Source organism: Pyrgilauda ruficollis, unplaced genomic scaffold, assembly GCF_017590135.1.
Source record: "Pyrgilauda ruficollis isolate IOZ18807 unplaced genomic scaffold, ASM1759013v1 scaffold5, whole genome shotgun sequence".
In the NCBI taxonomy this organism is placed as follows: Eukaryota; Metazoa; Chordata; class Aves; order Passeriformes; family Passeridae; genus Pyrgilauda; species Pyrgilauda ruficollis.
In genome coordinates this window covers 12,131,613-12,154,838 of record NW_024526599.1, presented here as the reverse complement: position 1 = coordinate 12,154,838, position 23,226 = coordinate 12,131,613, and the positions used below count along the sequence as shown (strand labels likewise).

The 23,226-nt window shown below is 35.4% G+C and overlaps 1 protein-coding gene across 1 annotated transcript in view; it reads left to right on the top strand.

Moving 5' to 3' along the window:
* The window catches only part of GPM6A (glycoprotein M6A), a 37,560-nt gene extending 28,286 nt beyond the window's left edge, over window positions 1-9,274 (top strand). Inside the window, exons 5-6 of the mRNA XM_041480144.1 lie at window positions 873-994; window positions 7,011-9,274. Of these exons, the coding sequence (XP_041336078.1) occupies window positions 873-994; window positions 7,011-7,163 (275 nt within the window). The 3' untranslated portion in view covers window positions 7,164-9,274. The remainder of the gene's footprint in view (window positions 1-872; window positions 995-7,010) is intronic.
* The last annotated feature ends 13,952 nt before the right edge of the window (window positions 9,275-23,226 follow it).

Here is a 23,226-nt window from a genome sequence, read left to right as displayed (position 1 = left end):
GTACCAGATTCTACTTATTATTGCTGAAAAGAGAAACAATTAAGTATAAGTTTGTGTAATGCTTTTTATATAACTTATGGAAGAAGCTTTACACCAGATCAGTATGTTTGAAACCAATATACAGCACAACTTCCCACATGAAGGTAGAGAAGGTTTGTGAACATTTTAAGTGTATAAACGGGCCTCAAATAATTTCTTTAACTGGTTCTTTAATTGTTGTGCTGATCAAAACAGGGAATAAAGACATTTTCAAAAATGGCAGAAAAATAGTTACCTACATGATTCTTACTAGGGCTTTTAATAAATAGAAAATGTGTTTTGTGCTGGCTGAAATAGAATAGAATCCTAGAATGGTTTTAGTTGAAAGGCACCTTAAAGACAAATTCCAACCCCTTGCCATGGGGCAGGGAGACATTCCTCTAGATCAGGTTGCTTGGGACCCCATCCAACCTGTTCTTCAACACTTTCAGGGGTGGAATGTCCACCATTTCTCAGGGAAACATGTTCCAGTGCCTCAACACCCTCACAATAAGGAATTTCTTCCTTACATCTAACCTAAATTTATCCTCTTTCAGTTCAAGCCATTACCCCTTGCTCTGCTGCAGCATGCCCTTGCATAAAGTCCCTCTCCAGCTCTCTTGAGGGACCCTTTAAGTTACTGGAGGTCTGCTATAAGGTCTCCCCAAAACCTTCTCTTCTCCAGGCTGTGCAATCCCAACTGCCTCAGCTTGTCTTCACAGGAGAGTTACTCCAGACTCCTGGTTGTCAAAAAAACCCAGATATTGTTAAAATAAGTTCTTAGCTTTTCTCGTATAAAGGAAGTTGATCTGTACCAGGAATTCCAAATAATGTGAATATTTATTCTTCTCCAGGTATTGTAACTATTGGAGAGGAAAAGAAGGTTTGCACCTCATCAGAAAGTTTCATCAAGATGTGTGACTCTAATGAGGTAAATAAATACCATAGCATTTTTGGCAAATCGATAATATATGTTGTAGTAGGAAGTAGCTGATATTTGTATTCTTTCTGTTGACAGTCTAATTCTAACTATGGTGATGAATTAAATCACAGTGAAAAATACAGTCAAGCAAGTAGTTTTCCTAGTCTTTTACCAAATTTAGTCAGTGTAATTTCTCCAACCATTTGTTTTCTAAATATGCTTGTGGTTTGTTTGTTTGGGTTTTCTTTTTTTTTTTTTTATATCGATGGACTCCCTTTTAAGTAGAATATCATGATTACTTTTTTTGAATTGGAAAAAACACCTTTAAGTGCATGCTAAGAATTTTTTACTGTTCTCTTGCTGTATTCAGGCAAGTGTCTGAATTCACATGTCTGTGTTGTAACCATAGTATTATACTTTTATGATCTCTGCCTTTCTGGGTATTCATAGGCTTGCCACGCTGCTATTTCAGGAGCAGAATCTTTTTGTCAGTTCTGTGAATATATATGAATGTGCTGATTCTTCTGTCAGGACTAATTTTTCTGCTCCTTTATAATGAAGATTACTTTAAAGTTTGACATTTTGTCAATGAGAAGGTTCCACTGAGAAAAGTGTGTGAGCTAGTGCCCTGCTCTTCTGTCTTTTGTCTGCTGTATTTGCTTAAGCATAAAGATATTTTTAGACTCACAATTCTCTACTGGTGTAGGTTTGCATTATGCATGCTGAAATGGGAAATGAAAAGTGACTGTTACTTGGTTCTGATGCATTCATAAGTGTTAGTGGTGGTGATTCCTATATACTGCTTCTACTAGTAATTTTTTATGGATCATAGGGTCATGATTTTGTTTTTTTTTAATACTTATAGTTGCATTTATAAAAAATTACATTCAGAAAACATTCTATGAAGTTAGTACTCCTCTTATATCAATGATTTTTTTATCAGGCATTTTTTTCATTATTACATAACCTCCTGAAAACAGCAAAGATAGCTAAATGAAAAATATATATTTTAGACAGAGTTTTTTGTTTCAAGGCCACAAATAATAAATGTAATAGTAGAATACCATTCATAATAATAATTTGTTTTTTTCAAACTGAAATTTTTCTGCTTATAGTTCCAAAAATAGTGACCATATAGCAATTATAATATATCATTAGTGTTATGAAACTAAATCTAAGAGATCATTAGTTTTCCACTGTATGATTATTTTGAAATATATTAAGTAGATATCATAAAATGCTATTTTGTTCAGATGAAAATTCTGCATTTCAAACAAGTTTTGAATCCAAATAGCCACCAAAAGATATTCAATGGAAAATAACACATCTTCAGTGAAAGTAAATTAAGTAACTACATTGCGCCACATAGTTTAAATACATAATACTTAGTTTAAATACATAATACTTTCAATGATGTTTCTAAAAAGACCCTTCAAAGCTCAGTATATCAAAGATATAGCTGCATTACACTAGGCACAAATACCCTTTGAATTCACTTTGATGGTGCACATTTATTCACATATTTTTGAAGTATTACCCATTTTCAAGCGTGCTTTCTGTTGAATTCTATAATGCACAGAGCAGACATGATAACACTGTTCCAACAAAAATATAAATTAATGTTCTAAGTGCTAGTAAATTGCATACTGTCCCAGTGCTGGTAGATGTACGTTTCATTAAACGTTTGCAACAGTTTTTTCAAGTTTCTAACTATGCTCTTTGTTTTTAACCTACCATTCTAATCTGTTAGGTACCTAAAGACTAGCACATTCCACTCTTTGAAAGTGTAATTTCTAAAACCAGCATACCAGACCACATCTGTAGGCTAAGACAATGCTTCACACTTGACATAGTACCCCAAACACAAGGGAAATGAGGGAAAATTCAGAATTTTGTGGTTGGACATGCAGACATTAAAAGGTTCTCCTTTAAGGAAAGCTTACTTTCCCAAGGCAAAAGTAATTTAAGGGAGGAAAAGTTAATTTGGGGTCCTAACTATCTCATCCAGGAAGAAGATCTCTTTTTTCTCCAGATCTTACACTCAAATTAGTAGACAGAGGTAATGCATCAGCAGTGAGAAACTGTGCAGAAGTCATTTCAGTCATTGGAGAGCCAGTGCCCTTCACTACATGGGCTGCTTCAAGAATAATCACAAATATGAAATGATGACATTTGTCTTTGTGCATATCCAGAACATGTTTCTGAAATTCAACAGGAAAATTAGATTAAAATACCAGTCTTTTACAAAAGAAAAAGCTTATTAATATAATGCATTCTTAAAACATTTCTTGCAAACAATTACTTTAAACCAGAATAGTCCATCTGACTAAGGTGAAAAGTACATTGTATTTGTGGCCAGCCAGTAACAGTAGTACAACATCAGTGCTAAATGACACAATTGGTAAAATCTGCTTTCTGAAATGACATTTTAGGTTATTACATTAATATCCTCCACTATATCCTCACTTCCAAATTTGTAAGCATTTGTAAGTGCCAGACTATTTAATTTCTGAAGATTTTTTAAACTCTCTAATGTCAATATGATTCTACAAAATTCACAAAAGAATCAGCTTATTCATAAATGCTAAGTCCATCTGTCCCCAGGATAGTTTTCATAAAACTGTATATTAAAAATATATTTTTTAAAAGTAGTCATTTATTGCAAAACCACCAAAAAAAAACTTGTTAAAACTTGCAAAACCATTTGTGATCACAAATCGCAATTTCCCCATATCTCTTGGTCTCAGATTTGCTTATGAATGTTAGAATTTTTTCCCAAATCACTAGATACCTGTTTAGTCTGCAAAGCAGAATGTTGGGTTTGGGTTTCAAATGGAGAATTGTCCTACATATTAGGACTAATATATATAAAACCTCATCTATTTTACAGTATATACTAGGGAAAATTTCATTTTGCAACAAAGAACACTGTCAAAGAGTTTGTTTTGAAAATTTATCATTCGTATGTCAATGCAAGATGGGGGAAAAAGAACCAAAAGCAAAACCTGATAGAATTTTTTATGTTGTAAATGCTTTTTGAGGGTCTTTGTCATGGAAAAAACATAGCCAGGATTTTGAATCATATTTAATTTGTACCATATATGATTCTGAGCAGTACTGTTGTTTCTTATGGCTGAATGGATAACAAATGCATGTGGAATAGATCATTACAATAATACATATTAATTTTACTTTTGTCAGTGTTGTGTTAGATAGAGGCAGAAGACATTAAGTTGTTTAAATGTAAGTTCTAGCATTCAAGAGTTGATTTTAAAGGCAGTATACATTTCACCTCAGATGTTGCCCCAAAAATACTGTAGAAAAACTTAATCATGAGATGCAAAATTTCCTTTCTCAAAAGTTACCATATGAGCTGGTAACTCTTTTGCTTTAATTTCCACACAAATTATGTCCTGTAAGGTGGAGATGCAATCAGGTCTCCTGAAATAGGAGCAAGGGAAATGCAAAGTGTTCTATTCTTCTCCCCAGTATGATTGTGGTCTTTTGCTGGATGTGAGATGCATATAAAAGGAGGAATTGAAGTTATTTAAACTTGGGTCCTGGGGAAGTAGGGTCATGTCCTGCATGGAAAAATAAAACAAAACAAAAAAAAATCCCCAAATAGCAAACTCCACAATTTCTAAACACTGAAGCATACTTTCTCACCTTATGAAGAAATCTAAGCAGGAATAGGTATGGAAAGACCCTGCACTGCCTTGCATATGTCTGTAATTAAGGCAGACTGTGAAAGCTGCCTGGCTTCGATTTAAATAAGCTTTGAAGGGGACTCCACTGGCTTCAGGCTATTCAGGTCATGGAATTGTGAAATGAAATTAGACAGCCACTTAGAAATTACCTCCTTAGTGTGGCAATGTTATATAGGAACTTGGTGTTAAAATAAAAAACAAAGCTGGTGGCTCTGTTCAATGGATATGTCATTATAAACATGGATATATATTTGAAATTATAGTAGTTAAAGTAGATGTTTCCTGGCAAGTCTTCCTACTTACATTGAATATGAACTCCAAGAGTTTTCAACAGTTAGTACAGTAGTTTGATTCACTAACTTCATAAGGAAGGGATGGTCAAAGAACAGGTGTGTAATGAAGGTCAGACTGTTACCAATAAGCCTTCAAAGTAGTCTATTTTTTAACGAAGAAAAATGCTGAGTGAAATTGCAAGACATTAAATTTTTCTTTTACTGGGTCATTACCAAATATTTTGTGAAAAAGTGCCTACATCATTCAGTTTTCATCACAGACTCTTCAGTTGCAAGGATTTCTGGCAAATATGTTTTAAAAGGTCATGAAGATGTGAGTGCGCTGCTCAGATAGCCCCCACTTTCAGGATTCTCATGTCTGCAATCTGTTTGAGCTTCAGACTGTGTTTTTAACTGAAATTTCAGACTCAATGAACCAGTATTCTTATTTTCATTGGGTGCAAATTGCAATTCAGATGAAAAAATTTTTAGGATTACCAGCCTCTTTATTTTGACTTTTCTCAATAGTTTTACTGTGGAGAATTTAAGGCATTTCATTCAGTACAATGGGGATCAAGGATTAGGGTCTCCCATTTGATCTAGAAATGTCTGATCCAGAAAGCACCCATGGTGAAAGCTTTTGGAAGACCTGAGTTAGGATAGAAGGTGTTTTTCCTGTGTACTAGATTATGACTAAAGAGCATTCCAAAGTGACACACAACATGCTGCCATCTCCAGCATCTGTACTTATGGATCGCTTTCCCAGTGTTGTTCTCTAGATATCAAGAAGATCCTAAAGATATGTAGAAGTACTACTCTCTAGATTTTTTTCTTAGAGGACACATTCTCTGAACAACTTCTTTTTATTTTATGTCTCCTCAAGTCAGATAGTATTCCTCAAACAAGGGTTAATTGGAAACTTGACATAAAACATAAGGATAAAAAAGGTAGCAAAAATATCTGGGTTTTTTTAAGGGCTTCAGAATGATTTCCTTGATCTTAATTACCCAGATTAAGAAATGTACTTCTGCCTCTACTAACCAGCAACAATTGCCAACAAACACTTGTGAAAAAAATGTCCAAATATTCCAAAAAAAAAAAAACCCAAAAACATATTAGAATGGATCTGTTCATTTAATATGAATCTAAGATACTCATGTCTACAACAGTACAACATGAACAGGAGAATTTGCACAATCTCAAGGGGGTTTTTTTATTATTTATTGTATTATTATTCCATTTTCCATTGGAATCCCAGTATAATTTCTTGATTTCTTAGAGAGAGGTGAAATATTTTAAATCTCACAAAATTGTCCATTGCTTCTGAGGAAGTAGATTAACATAAAGAGAAGCTCTCATCAGAAAGTGTCTGAAAGCCTGATAGGGAAGGAGTAAATGTCCGAAGAGTCCCAGCACAAACTGGTTGAATATCCTAGTGGAACCTTTTTATTTTCTGACTGAATACAGAGGAAACAGAGCATCCAATTTTTTTTTCAACTATATTTTGTCACATTTTGCCTAACTGAACTTATTGACAGTTATTGACAATTTTTACCCAGATTGGTAAGTTAAATATAAAACTAGAATTGTAGTTGAAAGAAGTCATGGCTAAATGGAAAGAAAATGCTAACTTTAACAAAAATAAAGAAGCAAAACTTTCCTTAATTGTATTAGATATGCAGTCATAAGATGTGTCTATATCATATTTCGATCTTAAGAACTACTTTAACAAAAGCTTCTTCAGTGGTGAAAATTGTGCAATAAATACATAACCAGAAGGCATTTTTACATGTACCTTTGCAAACTAGCTGAAAGACAACACAGGGATTATTCAGAATTTGGATTTTTCAGGTTTTAGGGTTTTTTTTCTTATATCTATTGCTACCAACTACTAGTTATAGTGACAGTAACAGCTGTGAGATGAGTAATCTGAAGGTTAATGAAGCCTGAATTTGCCATCATGGTTCTACACTACTTCTTGACACAAGAATGCCTAGCTCCTGCTGATGAGAACCTACAGCCTCCCATTTTACACGTGCTCTATTCTGACTACCTCTATTGTTTCTTAACGCTGTGTTACCTCTCTTACAGGTTCATTATCTCATGGTCTTGTCTGCCAACTGGGCCTATGTGAAAGATGCTTGCAGAATGCAAAAATATGAGGATATTAAATCAAAGGAGGAACAAGAGCTGCATGATATTCATTCTACTCGCTCTAAAGAGCGGCTCAATGCTTATACATAAAAGAAACCTTGTCTTACTTCCTAACATGTGAATGCTTTGTTGTTTAACTAAAGGCCATCCTACCATTTTAAAAACAATTGAAAGTGCTTCTCACAAAAGATAGTTTGGGTGACTTACATATCACCTACATACAATTCTTGGTTGTCTAGCACTTGGTTTCTTAATTAGTTCTTACTTTGTGTGACCATTCTATACCACAAAGCTCCCAAATAGCCTTTCCTGAATCCCTTTAGGCTAATTAGTTCTGATAGGTCAAGGATACTAAACTATTGTCAAATACAACTATGTGTTTGATTTTTTTAATCACTTTGTATGTGTTATGCATAACACCTTTTGCATTGTTTCTTATATGTTTTTGGAAAAAAAGTAGCTTTTTATACTTTTTAGTTTTGAGTTCAGTAACTACTTTAACTACAGGTATACTTCAAAGGGACCATTGTACATGATGTACAATATATAAAGAAAACATTCTGATGACTTTCCTTTATATATGGAAAATCTGCCAGAGGGACCCTGATCAACATGCATGAAGGTCCTAAGAACGTTTTAAACAATCAAAGGTGCAATTTCTAAATTTGTAATAGTGGGTAAAAAATTTAAAAAAAAGCGAAAAAAGAAAAAAAAACGAAAAAAAAAAAGAAAAAAGTGCTTCTTATCTTTGTTAACATTGTATTATTGATGTTTTTAAAGAATATTCTCTTGTTTCAAGTTCCATGGGTGATAATTCCTGTTTGTATTGTGAGCATGCAGTCCGTGGTGCTAACAATGCATGGCCACTTGCCTTTTGAAGGAATTCAATACCACGGCTACCTGTTAACGAGTTATGGTATATAGACAACTGTTAATTAAGTGATATAGTTATTCATAGTTTTCTACAGAATAATCTCTCTTTAATTCAATGATGGTTATGCTAAATTGGAGCTGTCCATGTGATGATGTAAGAAATTACTGCTTAGCTACATTTATGAAAGTAATATATCAAAAATGCAGTGACCATAGGAGTCAGATGTCTTTTTACCTGCTTTAAAAATTTAAATGGATTGCACCTGTCTGAACTGTAAAAGATATATTAAAGGAGACTTCCATAAATGTTATAGCTTGGCTTCTAGCTTTCCTACACATAATGGTTTACCTGTATTACGTTGAAGTAAGGTGAAAGACCACTACAGAGCTTATTATTTCAAAGTGTAGTAATATATTTGAACCTTTATTTTGATATGAAAATGTTATCAGAATGATAGCTCATCTTAATTTGAAAGAATTACCTGTATCAAAAACAGAACAAAAAACCCTATTTAAGAAAAGTCGGTATTATTGGACCAAATTTGGTGGAATTTTTTTTTTTTATTTTGCCTATTTCTAATGCTACAAGAATGCTGTAAAGTGTCTTTTAAAGTGATGTAGCCTGACAAGACATTTTTGTCAGTGTTAAAAATCTTAGGTAGTTTTGTGCACTTATTGGACCATTGTGAATTCTCTCTCAGTGTAAGTGCATTTCTAATAAAACTTCTTGAGTAAAACTCTTCTTTGTACTATTACTAGTCATGCATCATCAGTAATTTTTAACAATTCTTGTAGTAAGTAGAAGGTAATACTATAGTTACTTGTGGCATGATAATGCATTAAGTAGTATTAGTTGGTTGAGTTCTTTTTATTTTTCTTTTCTTTTGCTTGTTTTGGTTTTTTTTTGTGTTTTTTTTTTTTTTTTTGTGTTTTTGATTTGGGGTTTCGGTTTCGGTTTGGATTTTTTTTTTTACACTTAAGCTGTCCTACGGGCTCAACAGTTTTCTGATAATGTGCAGTACCGGTATTACAGTTCTGCAAAAAGTATTAGGAACCTCTTTTTTGGATTCTATATTGTAGTGTTTCAGTTTTGTGTCTTAAAATGTTTGTGCTGATTTTTAAAACTATGTCTTTTAAACTCATGTAATGATGTTAATGCTTTTGGCTCTTCTCTGGTATTAGAGTTTGTATTTTCACAAAGAATGCTTTGTAGCAGGCATTACAATTAATCTGTTTTGTACATAAATGTGCCAACAGCTTGATGGTGGCGTTTTTGAAATGTAGAACAAAGTGCTTGCAAAATGTAATAAACACACTTGTGTACTTTGTGTTCTTGTTAATTCTTTGTGTAGTTTTTCTTTGCCTATACTGGACAGGTCACTGTAACTAGAAATGGAAGAAGCTTGCTTCTCCTACAGACCTTGCACAGATTGCTTTAAATATGTCTCCTAATCAGCATTTAGTGTCAGAAATTATATATCTTAAGACTAAGAGAGTAAAATATTTTCTAAGAGCAGAGTTTCATAGTCTAGCAAGTGCCAGGTAGCAGGAGCCATACTTGCTGTATTTTTAACATATCTGTCAAAAGAGAAATGGGGAAAGATTCCCATTACTAAATTGTCATTTGGAACAGCTCAGCAGCAACTGATCTGAAAGTGGTTTGAATATTGCTGAGGATACTAATTTCTGGATGGCAGAGTAAATAATACTTTGAAATCTCAATAACAATATTACATTACTTACATGCATGTAAAGTAATTTAAATGGTTAAGAGAGATCTATAGCTGTGCCAACTAACATGATACCACTAAGGAAAATTATTTAAAATACAGTTCCACAATGTGTTTGCTTCTCAGTTAACTAGCTGTTATGGAGCTTTTTGTGTGCTTTCGAAGAGAACTTGTGTCATAATGGCAGAAGCAGCACAAGCCAAGGGAGTAGAGGAGCTTCCCACAGCACAGCACACCAGTCATAAGTGATTCACTTAAAAGTCTGAGCATATTTGGTTTATTCCAGAGACTTCTCTGTTTGTTGACAGCCTAAACTGATTTTTCCTGAGGTAGGCTGCGTGGATCTTGACTTCTATAAACTCTTCTGTCCTCAATCTAAATTTGTGCCTATTGTGCTTTTAAGAAACAAGAAAAATATTATATGTTAATCTGTTTGGTGCAGGTTTTTTGCTGGAGAAGGGGCTGCAGTTAAATGAAAATTTTCAGTTTAAGAGGATTCCAGCCCTAGATACTCAATTTTGCATGTTCATCACAGCTTACTATTTATTAGTAGTGTAAATACTACTAATAACGTTACAAAACAGATTCAAAAAATTGTTTGATGTAGACATCCTTCCCGGTGCCTGTGTCCCACTCAGATCACCCCCTTTTCTTTTGTACAAGATTATTTTATGCCTCAGCAGGACTGTCTCCCTCAGCAGCAGTGTTTCTGCTTTGAGCACAAGCAGATAAAACATTGAATCAGCATGATTTAGACAATGCACTGCAGATGTGGGGCTCAGTGCTCACACCTTGGTAAAGAGAATGGCAATTTTGAACCCAATGCATTATACAGTTAGGTGATGTAGTTAAAAGCAGGAGACACTGAAGTTATATGCCTATTTAATAGTTCTAAATAGTTAATGATTTTTTTCCCCCACAGGACCTAAAGTAAGATGATTTCAACTATAACTGGAAATATATATACAAATAAATTTAAAATTATATATGCAACTTGTAGTCCTACATCAATGCAATTATTTAAATTGTAATATGTATGCATTGATTTTAAGTACTTATTGAACATTACCATGATTGCAACTCACCTTCAGCTGATGTAGTATATTTTAGGGCAGAATATATCTGTACTGTACTTCCTATAATAGTCAAGAGCAACAGTTTATAGAGTCTTTTCCATCATCAAGATCCAGTACATTTTTAAAATTTTCACTTCTGGTTTACCAGAAGTATTTATGTAGCTGATTTTCTGAAGAGCACAGCTTAGTTTATTAACCATAAAGAATCAGACTATAGTAAATTTCATCTCAGTAAGAAAGGGGGTTCTTATACAAGCTTTCTCTTTAAGTATCCCAACATTTTATTTCCATTGGGTGGCACAGAAACCCCACATATATTGCCAAGCAGCAAGCCAATTTATGTTCCACAGTTCAGCACTGCCTCCCTTTTGGGTAGATATCAATTGGAAAGAACAAGTCCAAAGCGCACAGAGTCTTTAACAGCTCTTTCTGTCCCACATGAATTCTTCTAACTTGTGTTTTCTACAAGGGAGGAACTGCAGCAGTTTCTGAATTTTGTGATTTTCAGCTATAGTTTCTTGTTCTTTCAGGTGTCTGCAGAGGATCCCAATGCATCACAGTTACTTCTGTGTTTAACAGTTATTGGCAGTGATGGAGGCAGGTAAGTGCTTCTGCTGGCACACCAGTAGGAATGGTGACTAATAGAAAACTGGATCACCTTTGGCTTGCAGTAGTCTAAGCATCACCCAGATTTGCAGGTACTCTGCAGGGAGAAATTTGCCCCCAAAAAAAGGTTCTGCCCACAAGCTGGTGTGGACTCTTTCCTTCCCTGTGTAAAGTGGACTTTGCTCAGATAAATATTAGCCCCAGGGAAGATCATTTCAGCTGGTCTTTGATATGACACTGCTGGGCTTCCCATGTTTGAAAGGGATGGTTTGGGTACATCTACTTTAGGAATGATTAAAAAACAAAACAAAAACCCCAAGAGACTTGCATGAATATCCTATGGTTCTGCATGTTGAGTTACTCAAGACAGAAATACTGTGTAGGCCAGAAAAGGGATTATTAGGGCCAGGTTTTTCAAAGGGTCTAAATATTTTTTCTTCTCAGTTGCCCAGAAAAATGATACTTAGCATGAATCACTTTCCTGATTAATAGAGAATATTTTGGTCTCTGAGACTGTAAGTCCTATATTTTATTAAATAGCTTTGCTCACATGTATTTCTTTGTAAGGATAAATATTAATTTTTGAACAAATCTCATGGGGAAACAAATTTATCCTCAACAAATGAATGTCCCTGTTAAAGCAGGCAAATAAATTCCTGGAATTTTACAATTCAACTAGTTTAGTTGCATATACAATCACATCCTTACCACTTTGTATTCCTTTTGGAATAGTAAATTAAATCACAGGGTTAAACACAGAGGAAAAGTGTTGGGTTCATCAGCTGCCTGGTTTGAACTGACTAAGCAAATGGAAGCCTTTTCCAAGAAGGCAGTGGTGGATGCTTCATATTGATGCCATCTTCTCAAGTATGAAACATGTTAAGCACAGATACCTCATTAAGGTGTTTAATTGGTATTTCTGCTTGTGTTTCATTATTTTCTTCTCCATGACATGCTGGTCCTTGTGCCATGACTTGAATTGGAATTGAAGCAACATAAAACTTGCTGCTACTGAGGAGGGGATGTGGCATTGGTGCATCCCAATGTGTGTACTACATGCAGTGATGTACCAAATGCTTGGAAACAGGGATGAGAACAGTGAAAAAGGAAGGCAGAAAAAAAGAAATATAAGATTTTTCCTTTCCTTGTAAGCTCCAGCTGCAAGGTAATAGCTGGGCCTGAGACCTCTGCCTCAGTTAAAGCATTATATGCAGGTATGCCTTACAGGAGTAGGGCTTTAGGAGGAATGAGAGCTTCTAAAAAGGTACAAAGGGCAAATGCTGCTAGGAACAGAGTGATTTAGGACAGTCTAAAGCCATGTTTCTCCTGAAAGGAGCAGATGGCCAAGAGAAACTTGTAAACCTTTAATTGTCACAGCAGGACCCAGTCACTGGTCATCTGCCCATGTGTTCTCAGGATCTCTTCCCAGCATGAGTAACGTGGTGGCAGAGCTGATGTGTCACATATGCAACAGCATGGAGCTATGGGGTGGAGCTTGTATCACTTAAAGCAATTTGGGGGATGATGAAGAAGAGGACCTCTGCTGTAGTCATAGTCCTGGCCCCATTGCAGCAAGGTTGTTTTCAAGGAAGGAAAGTAAGGATTTGAGGATGATCAGTCTGGAAAATCTGATTTTTGCATGTAAGAGATGTCAAGTGTTTTTGCAATGTAATAATTAATGTTAAGTACCTGCATTTTTCCTTTATTTTAAATATACACACATACGCATAATACATAGTCCAATAAATTGATTTTTTAATTAACCTCTGTGCTACAGTAATAATAATGACAGCCTTAACAAAAAAATAGTAAATTCAGTGATTATATGAAATTTTTTACACAAGAAATGGCATTAATTTTACTCTACCACAGTTATCAGATACTTTGTAAATTATAAGGTTATCTATGGAGATAACAGCAGCTTTGACTTTTCTTCATGAGCCCATTCATCTTGCTTTGCTTTCTGGTAATAGCAGGCTTCTGGCCTTCAAAGTGCTATTTTTTTTTCTCTACAGGTCTTCCAAACATTCAGACAGAAGTGTTAAGCCTAATTCGCAGCATTTAACACATGGAAATACATGCATGAGCAGACATTTTTTCCCTGCCTTTCTTCAGCAACCTAAATAATGTTCTTTCTCTCACTGCACAGCATCCAGAGTGTATACACAGGTGCTGTGCCTTCATGCTTGCTTTCCCCTAACCCTTTTTCCTGTGTTCCCTTCACAATCACTGCCCCTGGGCAATTCACTGCTGGGCCTGGCTTCCTCCTTCACCTCTGCCAGTCTGCTCTGCTCCAGCTGCAAGAGGCTGAGGCTGGCATTAGGATTAATCTCACCTGGCTCGGATCAAACGGGATGCTGAGCCCAGCCAAGCCCCAACGCCATTCTTCATCCTGCTCCTCCTGGCACCTTCTCAGCCTCACTAGCCAAATGTGAGGTACCCTCTGGGGAACTATGGAGAAGATGTTCACTAGGGAGACAAACCTGAGCTCCATAAATTCCTATCATCCTTCAGTATTCCTAATGTAAAGGGTAAACCAGGAACTGGGGGAATATTTATATGTATCATATTACTGTAAAACCTAGGCAAATTTGTGCTATGCAATACTTTTCAATTGATATTCAAGATTTATTGTAGTTCTTCTTTAAGATCAAACAAAATTGTGAATAGCAATATTAGACAAAATAATATTTTCCTAAATTGGGAGGAGTGTTCATCTGTGACAAAGAAGCTAGTGATGAAAAAGAAAACCAAATCCACTAAGCTCATAAAAAAATTTAAAAGTTATAATGTGAGTTCATACCATAACTTATGGGGTATAATTAAGTGAACTGTAGGAGGTAATAATCCTAAGGAAAAAAGTTGATTGAAAGAAAAGATTAAAAGGATGTACTTTTTAAAGTACAAGATCAACTAACAGTACTCAGAAATGTTTTGGTAATTTGTGTAAGATGCAAAATTTTTGCATTTTGACAACAAATACATGGATTCATACATCCATTTGTACTTAATTTTACTAAATTATTATAGAAGGGCACATTCATTGAAGGAGCCATTGAACTGTGAAAGTCATCTCCTCTTACCAAAGGCTTTCCTGCATGCCATGGGGAGTAAGAGTTTGTTATCTGCATTAATCTCTTTAACTGGATTAAATTCTTGAGAACAAAATCCACTCAGTTCCTGGGCTAGTATATGGGCCAGATCTGTTGAACAGGTATTTATGAACAGACATGCAGACAATTTGACTGTGTTCCAGAAGATTAGAGTTGAACTCTGTGGCACAGGTTTTCCCAGGAGGCTAACTGAGAAGACTGCACCTCTTCCTAGGGTCATAGTCCTTCTAACAGTTCCATGGTTTGTTTTCTTTAATCCAAATGGGAAAAAAATAGATGAAGAAATTATAGAAAGCAGAATGGAAACAAATCTGTGTTTGAGCCAGCATTGTTTTGGCTACTGCTTTTGAGGTTTTGGGTTGATATTAGACAGGGGCAACATAATCTAGTGCTACATTTCAATTTGGTAAATGTTTTGGAGATTATTTTTACTTGTTCTGTGTTTTTGTTTTGGCACTTACAGTCCTGACTTCATATACTTACAGGTGGCCTAACTTAATTTCTTCTGTGTAGCATACAGACAGAATTTTTCATTAGCATTCAATTTGCTTGGTGTTGAAACTTTTGGTCATTTAAAAATATGTTTTTTTGTTATTTTTTAATACTTTTTTTTGTATGCATTTTTGAAAACATAATCATTTCAGCTCTATTTCTTTCTAGGAATTTGTTCAAACTGAGAAATCTAAGTAAAGTAACTTAAAGTTCTTATCCTTTCTTTTTGAAGTGTTATAAGTTTCAAAATGCCTTAAGCTCAAAGCAAATCCTTCTTCTACCAAAATAATTGGATTGAAAAAAAAAATCAAGTACAACTGCTGTGGTGACACTGAAATTGGATATTATACATATTTTTTGTCCTAAATTGCACATCATGATGTGCTACAAATAACTGCAAGCAATTTCCTATGAAATTCTGGCATTCAAGTTTATTTTTGGATGACCAGGCCCTCTGACAGCATGAACCCACCTCTCTAATACAATTTAGGTAAACTTCAGTGAAAATCCTGAAGGAAGAATTTTTTTTTTTTTTTCTGCCTGTATGACAGAGCTGAGCGTTCTATTCATAGACACAATTGTGGATAAGCATAGAAAATCCTGAAGGAAGAATTTTTTTGGGTTTTTTTTTTTTTTTTTTTTTTTTTTTTTTTTTTTTTTTTTTCTGCCTGTATGACAGAGCTGAGCGTTCTATTCATAGACACAATTGTGGATAAGCATGCTGATTTTCTTGCTTATTCCTCATTAAATATGAGGAATCTTTGCATTAAATATGAGGTATCTTTACATACAAACACCATCACCACTCCCCAAAACCCAACACAACGAGATTATTCATGTAAGGTATTATTTTGTAGCTTTTAATGATGGTGAGGAAAATGGTTAAAGGGGATGACGAGGCGGTCGATCTCACACTGATAGGTGTAGAGTACTGACATCTGGTGGTAAAGCTATGTAAAACAGAAGAATGTGGCAAATAAATCCATTTAAGAAGGTCTGATTTTAAATAATAGCTTTCATAAGACCAGTCTGTTTCTTTTCTACTTCTGTATATTTAGAAATTATTCTGTAGCATAGATTAAAAGCATTGAAACACTCTGTCTTTGTATACAGACATATACATATATATATATACATATATATATATATACACACATATATATATATATAAATAGATTCAGCATTTAAATATCAGTCACAATTGGGAGTGAATTAACAGGGAGTGAATAACTAAAAGATTTCAGTGGAGAACCTGACTTTTTGGCATTGCTCATTATTCTAAAGGATTTTTTTAATCTTTAGCAGGGTTTTCCACCTACTTTAGAAATGGCATTTGTACATAATTATCATTGCAGGATAGTAGTGTGAATCACCACACCACCAACCCCCACTTAAATGACACTTGCTTTTGTAGTACATTGATTTTTTTTTGCATATTACAGGTAAAATTTCTAAATAAGCTATTTAGGATGCTGACTTACCTTACCTGGTGAGAAAACAGGGATGCTAGCCTTTTAGAAATACTTGTCACTTTCTAGAATAAATATTTTTAATATAGACATTGCTTTTAATTAAGGATTAATTAATCTTGAATTTTAAATCAAACTACTGAGTGGTAAAACTAGTGACTGCTTCCTGTTATATCTAAGCCTTGTTTGGCATTCAAGTGACAAGCACAGTCCTAAATTCCTGTGGAGCAGAGCTGTGCTTGGTCAGAAGCCTTGGGGTCCTGAGGCCACTCAGCCTGGTGATGTCTGTGGTCAGTGGCATCACCTCTGCAGTCATGGAAGTTGCATCTTATGCTGCCTTATGTCTAGCCAGCCAAGCAGCTGTCCAAAACCAAGCTGTGTTATCACTAGAGCTTAGAACATGGAGGGGGATAGACCACATGGCATTTATGATAATTTTAAGGTCCTTAGGATATCGCTCCTGGTCTTCACCTACCATGCCAGAAGGAGTGTCAAACATGACATCTCACACCTGCTGGCCCTGTCTAGGGTATCAAACACCCTGAAAAATGCAAAATGCCACCAAGTTACTACAATTAACTGAGTCTTATGTGTCTAAATCTCCAATGTTTTGGCTGGGGCTGCTCAGCATGGGGTGGACACTAGAGCCAGCCTTGAGCTACTGGCGCTGGCTCAACTCTCCAGTCTTGCTCCTTGGCAAGAAGACAACACAGTCAAATCCACCTGTGGATCTTCCCAATCCCAGCTGGAGGAACAGGCACATATGCCACATGTGTAGCTCTTCTCTTGATACAGCATTTCCTCTTAATATGTAATTAAAATATATATCTGATTTAATAAGGAGAATGGGTAGGACTAGGGCGGAGGATAACCTTGCCACTTCACTTTCTGGTGCCTTCATAAAGGTGACAAAATGGAAAGCATTTTTTTGAAAAACACTAATTCAATTCAGCTGTGGTGTGGTTTTTGTGCTGCTTTTTTTGGTTTTTGTTTTTCCAAGTGTAGGGAACCCTTTCAGGAATGAAGTCATTATCAAAACAAGATTCTAGTAAGAGGAGCAAAACCTTAAAACAAAATAATTGAACTAAATGCCTTACTAAATATGTAGCTTTCTCAGTTCTTTCTTAATTTAGTTTAACAATATATAGTCCCTTCCCTGGAAGAAAATTCCAAGCTAAATAGTGTTCCTGTTGAACTCGTTCTTGATATATTTAAGTATGGGAAATGTGCCTTGGCCACTGCTTAATTTTAGGAGATGCTTAAGTTTACTTGCATATAAGCCTCATCTGGATGACATAAATACACAAATGACATAGCTGGCATAAATACACATTGTTTTCTTGTTTGATTGAACCAATTGTTAAGATTCATTGGAGAGCTTTCTCAGAAAAACCTTTCTCCCCCAAAACAAAAACCTGCTTGTACGTAAATATGTATTCATCACTTCTTTTTCTCTTAAAAGTAATTCATTAAGATTAACTGACTGCACAGTCAGTTAATCTCTAAATCCAGAAAAAGACACCAAAGTAAGTGACAAGGCAAATTCAAAGACAGAATATCTGTAGTAAAATTTCTGACTCAGGCAGAAACCTTGGCAGTGTTTAAAAGCATGTTACCTGTCAAAGACTGGCTTCTCTGTTCTCCTCATCTGCCAAATGTGTGAAATATCCTCCTGCATGTATCTCATCATTATTTCTGTAGAATTTGCAGTCTGGAAAGAGTCCTGAAACTTGGCTTCTGACATTAAACACAGGAAAAGGAACTGTCAGCACATTGTCTTACAATACATTTATCTGATTTTGGTGCACTTATTTTATTTGATGTTCCACATTTTCCACATATCAGTACTTGTTCTTGTGGTGACAGTGTTTTTCCTTAAGTGCCACACAACCACGTGTGCCACACATAAGGCTGGTAATCATTCTGGTAGTCTCTGTGTGCCTGTCCCAGAGCCAGAGCTGAGAGAGGAGAGCAAACTGTTCCCATGAGCAGGTGCAGGCAATAGAATGGATGGACAGGAAAGCAATTGGTGGGGAAACGGACAAATGGGTATTGCTAGTGGGGCAAAGAGGATGTGATAAAAGAAATGACAAATTCGTGACAGGGTAACAAAAGAAAAGGGAGGGAATCAGAACATGATGCCATGTAACAGAGGGCCCTGAGAGTGGAAACAGCTGGAATGGGTCACACCTTAAGCACTGGACAGGATGGGAAAACCACTGCGGCATGGAGATAATTTCCAATCTGATATAAGAGTACAGCACAGATCTGAATGAGCAAGAAAGAATTTGAAAAAAAACAACACTCACAAATTCATATTGGTATAGAGAAATAAGTCAGTTTAGCAGTTTTGGAGGTCATGGACATGAGTCCAGAGAGAAAGTAGTTCTGCACAACTTACAAACTCAGCAGGACTTTGAAATAACAATGAAAAGAATAAGAAATAAAAAAATGTAGCTGTTAAGAGAATATATATAGAATACCTCTTGACAGTCAGACATCTGAGAACATCTACAATAAGGCTGAAATACAGAGTGAAAAGAAAGATGAAAGATCTTCCTCTGTAAGTACATAACTTTGCAGTGACTCAGTCACTGAGACTGAGCAATAAGATCCCTTGAGACCAGAGAAGAGAATGAAATAAAGGTATTCCATTCTGAATTTATTGGTGACATCAGAACTACAGCAAGTAGCAAAAGGATTTCAAATATCTGATGGGACTTCTCTGGCATGTTTTTGTAAAGTTGTGTAGAGTATTGCAATTGTATATAGCGTACATAGCATGAAATAAAATGAATATTCCCAAAGATAATTTCTGTTCGTAAAAATGTTAATTTCCTGATGTATTTTATACTGCTGTTTATTTTTCTACTCCACAATTTTGGAAATGGAAAATATCTTACTATATTATGACTGGGTCTTCATGTTTCCAAAAAACTCTTAATGTATCTCTGAACACCACTAAGCGATTTCTAGCTCATGTGATTTGGCTGGCACCACTTGCTTGGAACTATTTTTGTGGTTTTTTATTAGCAGGATAACAATAGTAATTAAAAAGGATAAACCTAAAAAAATCAATGAAATGAAGTCTAGTGCAAATGTATGCTTTCATGTTGAGTACATATTACACTTTCATATTTCTAGTATGGCACATCCTTTAAGGAAAATTAATTTTCCTACACTGTTGTCCAACCAGGAGGAAACTAATGGTCTCCCAGGAAGCAGAAGCTTCTCTAGTTTTCAGTCAGAAGACGAAGCCTCCCAGGTCCATCTTAGGAGTCTCTCTGATATGATGTGAAAGACAAGGCAATAGGAACACTTTTCTTCTAATACCTGCTCATTTTTAATGTAATAATCTCAATTGTCCTGTTTTGTCCTTTTGTTTTGGGTGACAGGAATTGTCTGCTGTATTACCTGTCTGTGGAGAACTTCATTAAAAGGCGAGAATTTCATTAAAAGGTGGTGGTGGCTGTGCTCTGGCTCCTGATGGATGAGGATGTGCATACAGCCCTTCATGTTGGCTACAGTTATCTCTTAGTTTCCTTCTGCCCATTCCATCTTCATTTCTATGTAGTTTTCCAGCTCTCAGAAATGCATTTTTCATCCTATGTTTGTCTAGCAACAACCAGAAAAATGAATGCCAAGCAACATAAATATTGCATACACAGCAGATGAAAGTTATGAACAATGGCCAAGTGTCTTGCAAGTGTTTCTGGCCTATTCTATTCAGATTACCTGGAGGATACTAAAATAGAAAGATGGAAGTAAAAACCAGAAAACAGCAAAATTTAGAAATATTGCTGTTTCAGTGTGTATAAATAGAATAGTTACAATTCCAAAAATTAAAATAAAAAAGAGAAAGCCCTAAAAAAATTAACTTAAGCATTATCTGAACATGTCCTTTCATATTTTTATTGCATTCTGTTTCAGAATTTCTGAAACTGAAATATTTTATTCAGTCATCAAATTATTTTGCCTTTCCTCACTTGAATGGAACTTGAAGTCACCAGTATCTCCTTGCAGGATTGGTGCAGTGCAGATTTGGCTGTCAGAGCTGGTTGTTCTACAATATGGATGTTCACACAGCTCTCAGAGCATTCAAGGGCTTAGCTAAGGAGATTAGGAAGGTTCACGTTGCATCTTGTCCTTACTTAAAGAAACAGTTGAATGTCTTAGAATTTTAAAAATAATTTGAAATTAAACCTGCCAGATAGCTTTGGGATGAGTAAAACTACACCAAACCAAACTATTTTATTTCATGTTCAATCAAAAATATTTTGGGAACACTTTCCCAAATAGCAATTTGGATTGGAGGAAACTATCTTCATGAGAGGAGTCGGTCCTGTAGAAAATAACTTGTCCCATACTGTGTTCATGCTTTGCAAGCCCTAGTTGTTTTTGTTCCTAAAGTCTATATCCATATCCCTTGCTGCCACCTGCTGTTGTCACACAGAGTGGCTGGAATAGTTACCCATATGATTTTGTAAGTCTTGTAGTAAACAAGGAGAAAATATTCAGTATCTGATGCTTAAGCAAGTATGGGGGAATTTTTCGTGAGACTGAAAAAGAATACCAAACCCAAGTGACCAAACCTTCAGACCAATTTAACAGTCATATAAAAATAGCAATAATACACAATTTGTGTTGTCCTTTTACTTGTGCAAATACTCAAATGAGTAAAAAAAACAAGCAAATGTGGGATTAGATGTTAGGCCAGAATGTCAGCTGGAGTTCTATTTATGTCTCTGCTCTACATAGCTGCCACTCCCAAAATCTCTTGCTTACATACCCACGTAAAAAACTTTACATAGCTGTGCTACTAAAAAAAAATAAACAACAAAATAAAAAGGCAGCTGTCAGAATCTTGCTTTAGCCAGAGTGAGGATGGCATACACCCTCAGCAAAGAGATGAAAGCAGGGATTTCTCCCTCTCTCTCTATCAGGATATCGAAAGGCTGCAATTGTGTTAGAGAGTGAATGAAAAATTTCTAGCTGAGGAATAAAAAACAAGAGGTTACTGTTTAAATTTGTAAAACAGAAAAGGGTTGAATAGCAATGCCTCTAGATCACTGGTCCTGATGATTACATGCAGAAAGAGTTTCTTTCAGATTTGCTGCAGATTTAGGCATATAAAATATGCTCTTAGAAGTTTATTGAAGAAAAAGATAAAACCTAGGTGGTCATTGTTATATAATAATAATTTAAAATAACTAAAGATCATTGATATTTTGATGCATCAGAGAAGCATTACAAGCCTAAGTCCCAAGGTTTTTCTGCACTCTGCCACCAGCCCTACAGCCAACACTGATGTTTTGTTGATCTCATAGCAGTAGACCAATGAAATACTGCTTTCTATACCTGAAAATATAACTACAGTGTCCCATAGGAAGCCAGTTTATGTGTTTTGCCCTTAAGATTGCATTCTATAAGGTGAAAGATGAGCACCGAATGTTGGGTTGTTCATTTTGCTTAACTACTAATTCAGTTTGTCAAATGATATATTTTCAGACAATGCCAAGGCTTGTTTTTGCGGAATGTTGTGCGCTAGGCAAATGGATGAGACTGTGCCAGGTTTTGTCTGTAAAAAGAAAAAAATAAAAATCTTACGAAGTCCCTGACCATTCCCTCGGGACTTTTTCTAGTTCTTTCTCCAGGATTTCATATAAAATCTATAACACTCATCCTCCATTTCCCATGTAAAAATATTCTGATGGATTGCAATATTAATAACTGCCTTCTTTTTACGTCTTTTCACTCTGAAGTTTAAATAACTAAAAAAACCCAATTATGCTAAATGTGTAAAGACACCGTACCCAGGCTGGAGGAGAGGCACAGCCCGGAGCTGTGCAGTACACATGTGGCCAGGCTGTACTGCTTGAGCTCATATTGAGATATTGGTCCCATGTTTTCATGCCTTTCTCTATTTGTTCTTGTGTTTACATAATCTTCCTTTTGTTAGCATTTATGGTGTCAGTAGTTTGTGTTCTGTGCTTTTGAAAGGTTTGACGTTCTTTCATTAAGATGCAGCTTGGAGCATGATGTTTAAAACCTACTGGAAGGTTTTATACAAGAGGTAAAACACTATCTCTCACTAAAGTTAGAAAAAACACCAACATTTTAAGTTTTTTGGTTTTTTTTTATTTGCCTGTAAGATGAAATTAAAAAATAGCTTGTAAAGAGTAGCAGAAATAAACATATTGGTTACAAAAATATTAAGACTACTATTTCAGTCTGTGTTGTTTTTGTTGAGTTTTGTTTTACATGACTAATAAAATTGCCCCTCTTTTCTAGACTTGTAAATAAGTATATACCCTATTTACTATAGATATTGGATTTAAAACCTCACTAAAGGAAGATTGGGAAAAATATAATTTAAAATACAGCATTTCTTTAGCTATAAATTAATGTGAAACCACCTTCTCTCATTTTCATGCTGTGTTTTTCTTCTGTCCCACATCAAAAAATAAATTTTACCAACAGAACGAGGGAAAAACCTTCCAGAAAAAGAATTTAAGAAAAATATATATTTTTTTTTCTGAACATATTGAACACAGACAGAGTGGATGGGCCTTCTGCAGAACTGTGATTCTGTTGCTATACTAACTGAAAATAAGTGCTTCAATAAGATAACAGGACTGCCTTGTGTAAAATCTTAGCTGAGACATGGTGTGAGGGAACTTTGTGCAGTCCAAGGAGTTGATTCTAGCAAAAAAATGCATGGAAGTATTCCAAAGAAGACCAGGTAAATGGAAAAGAGGCCATGAAGGCACTGGCATATTCAGACAAGGAAACTG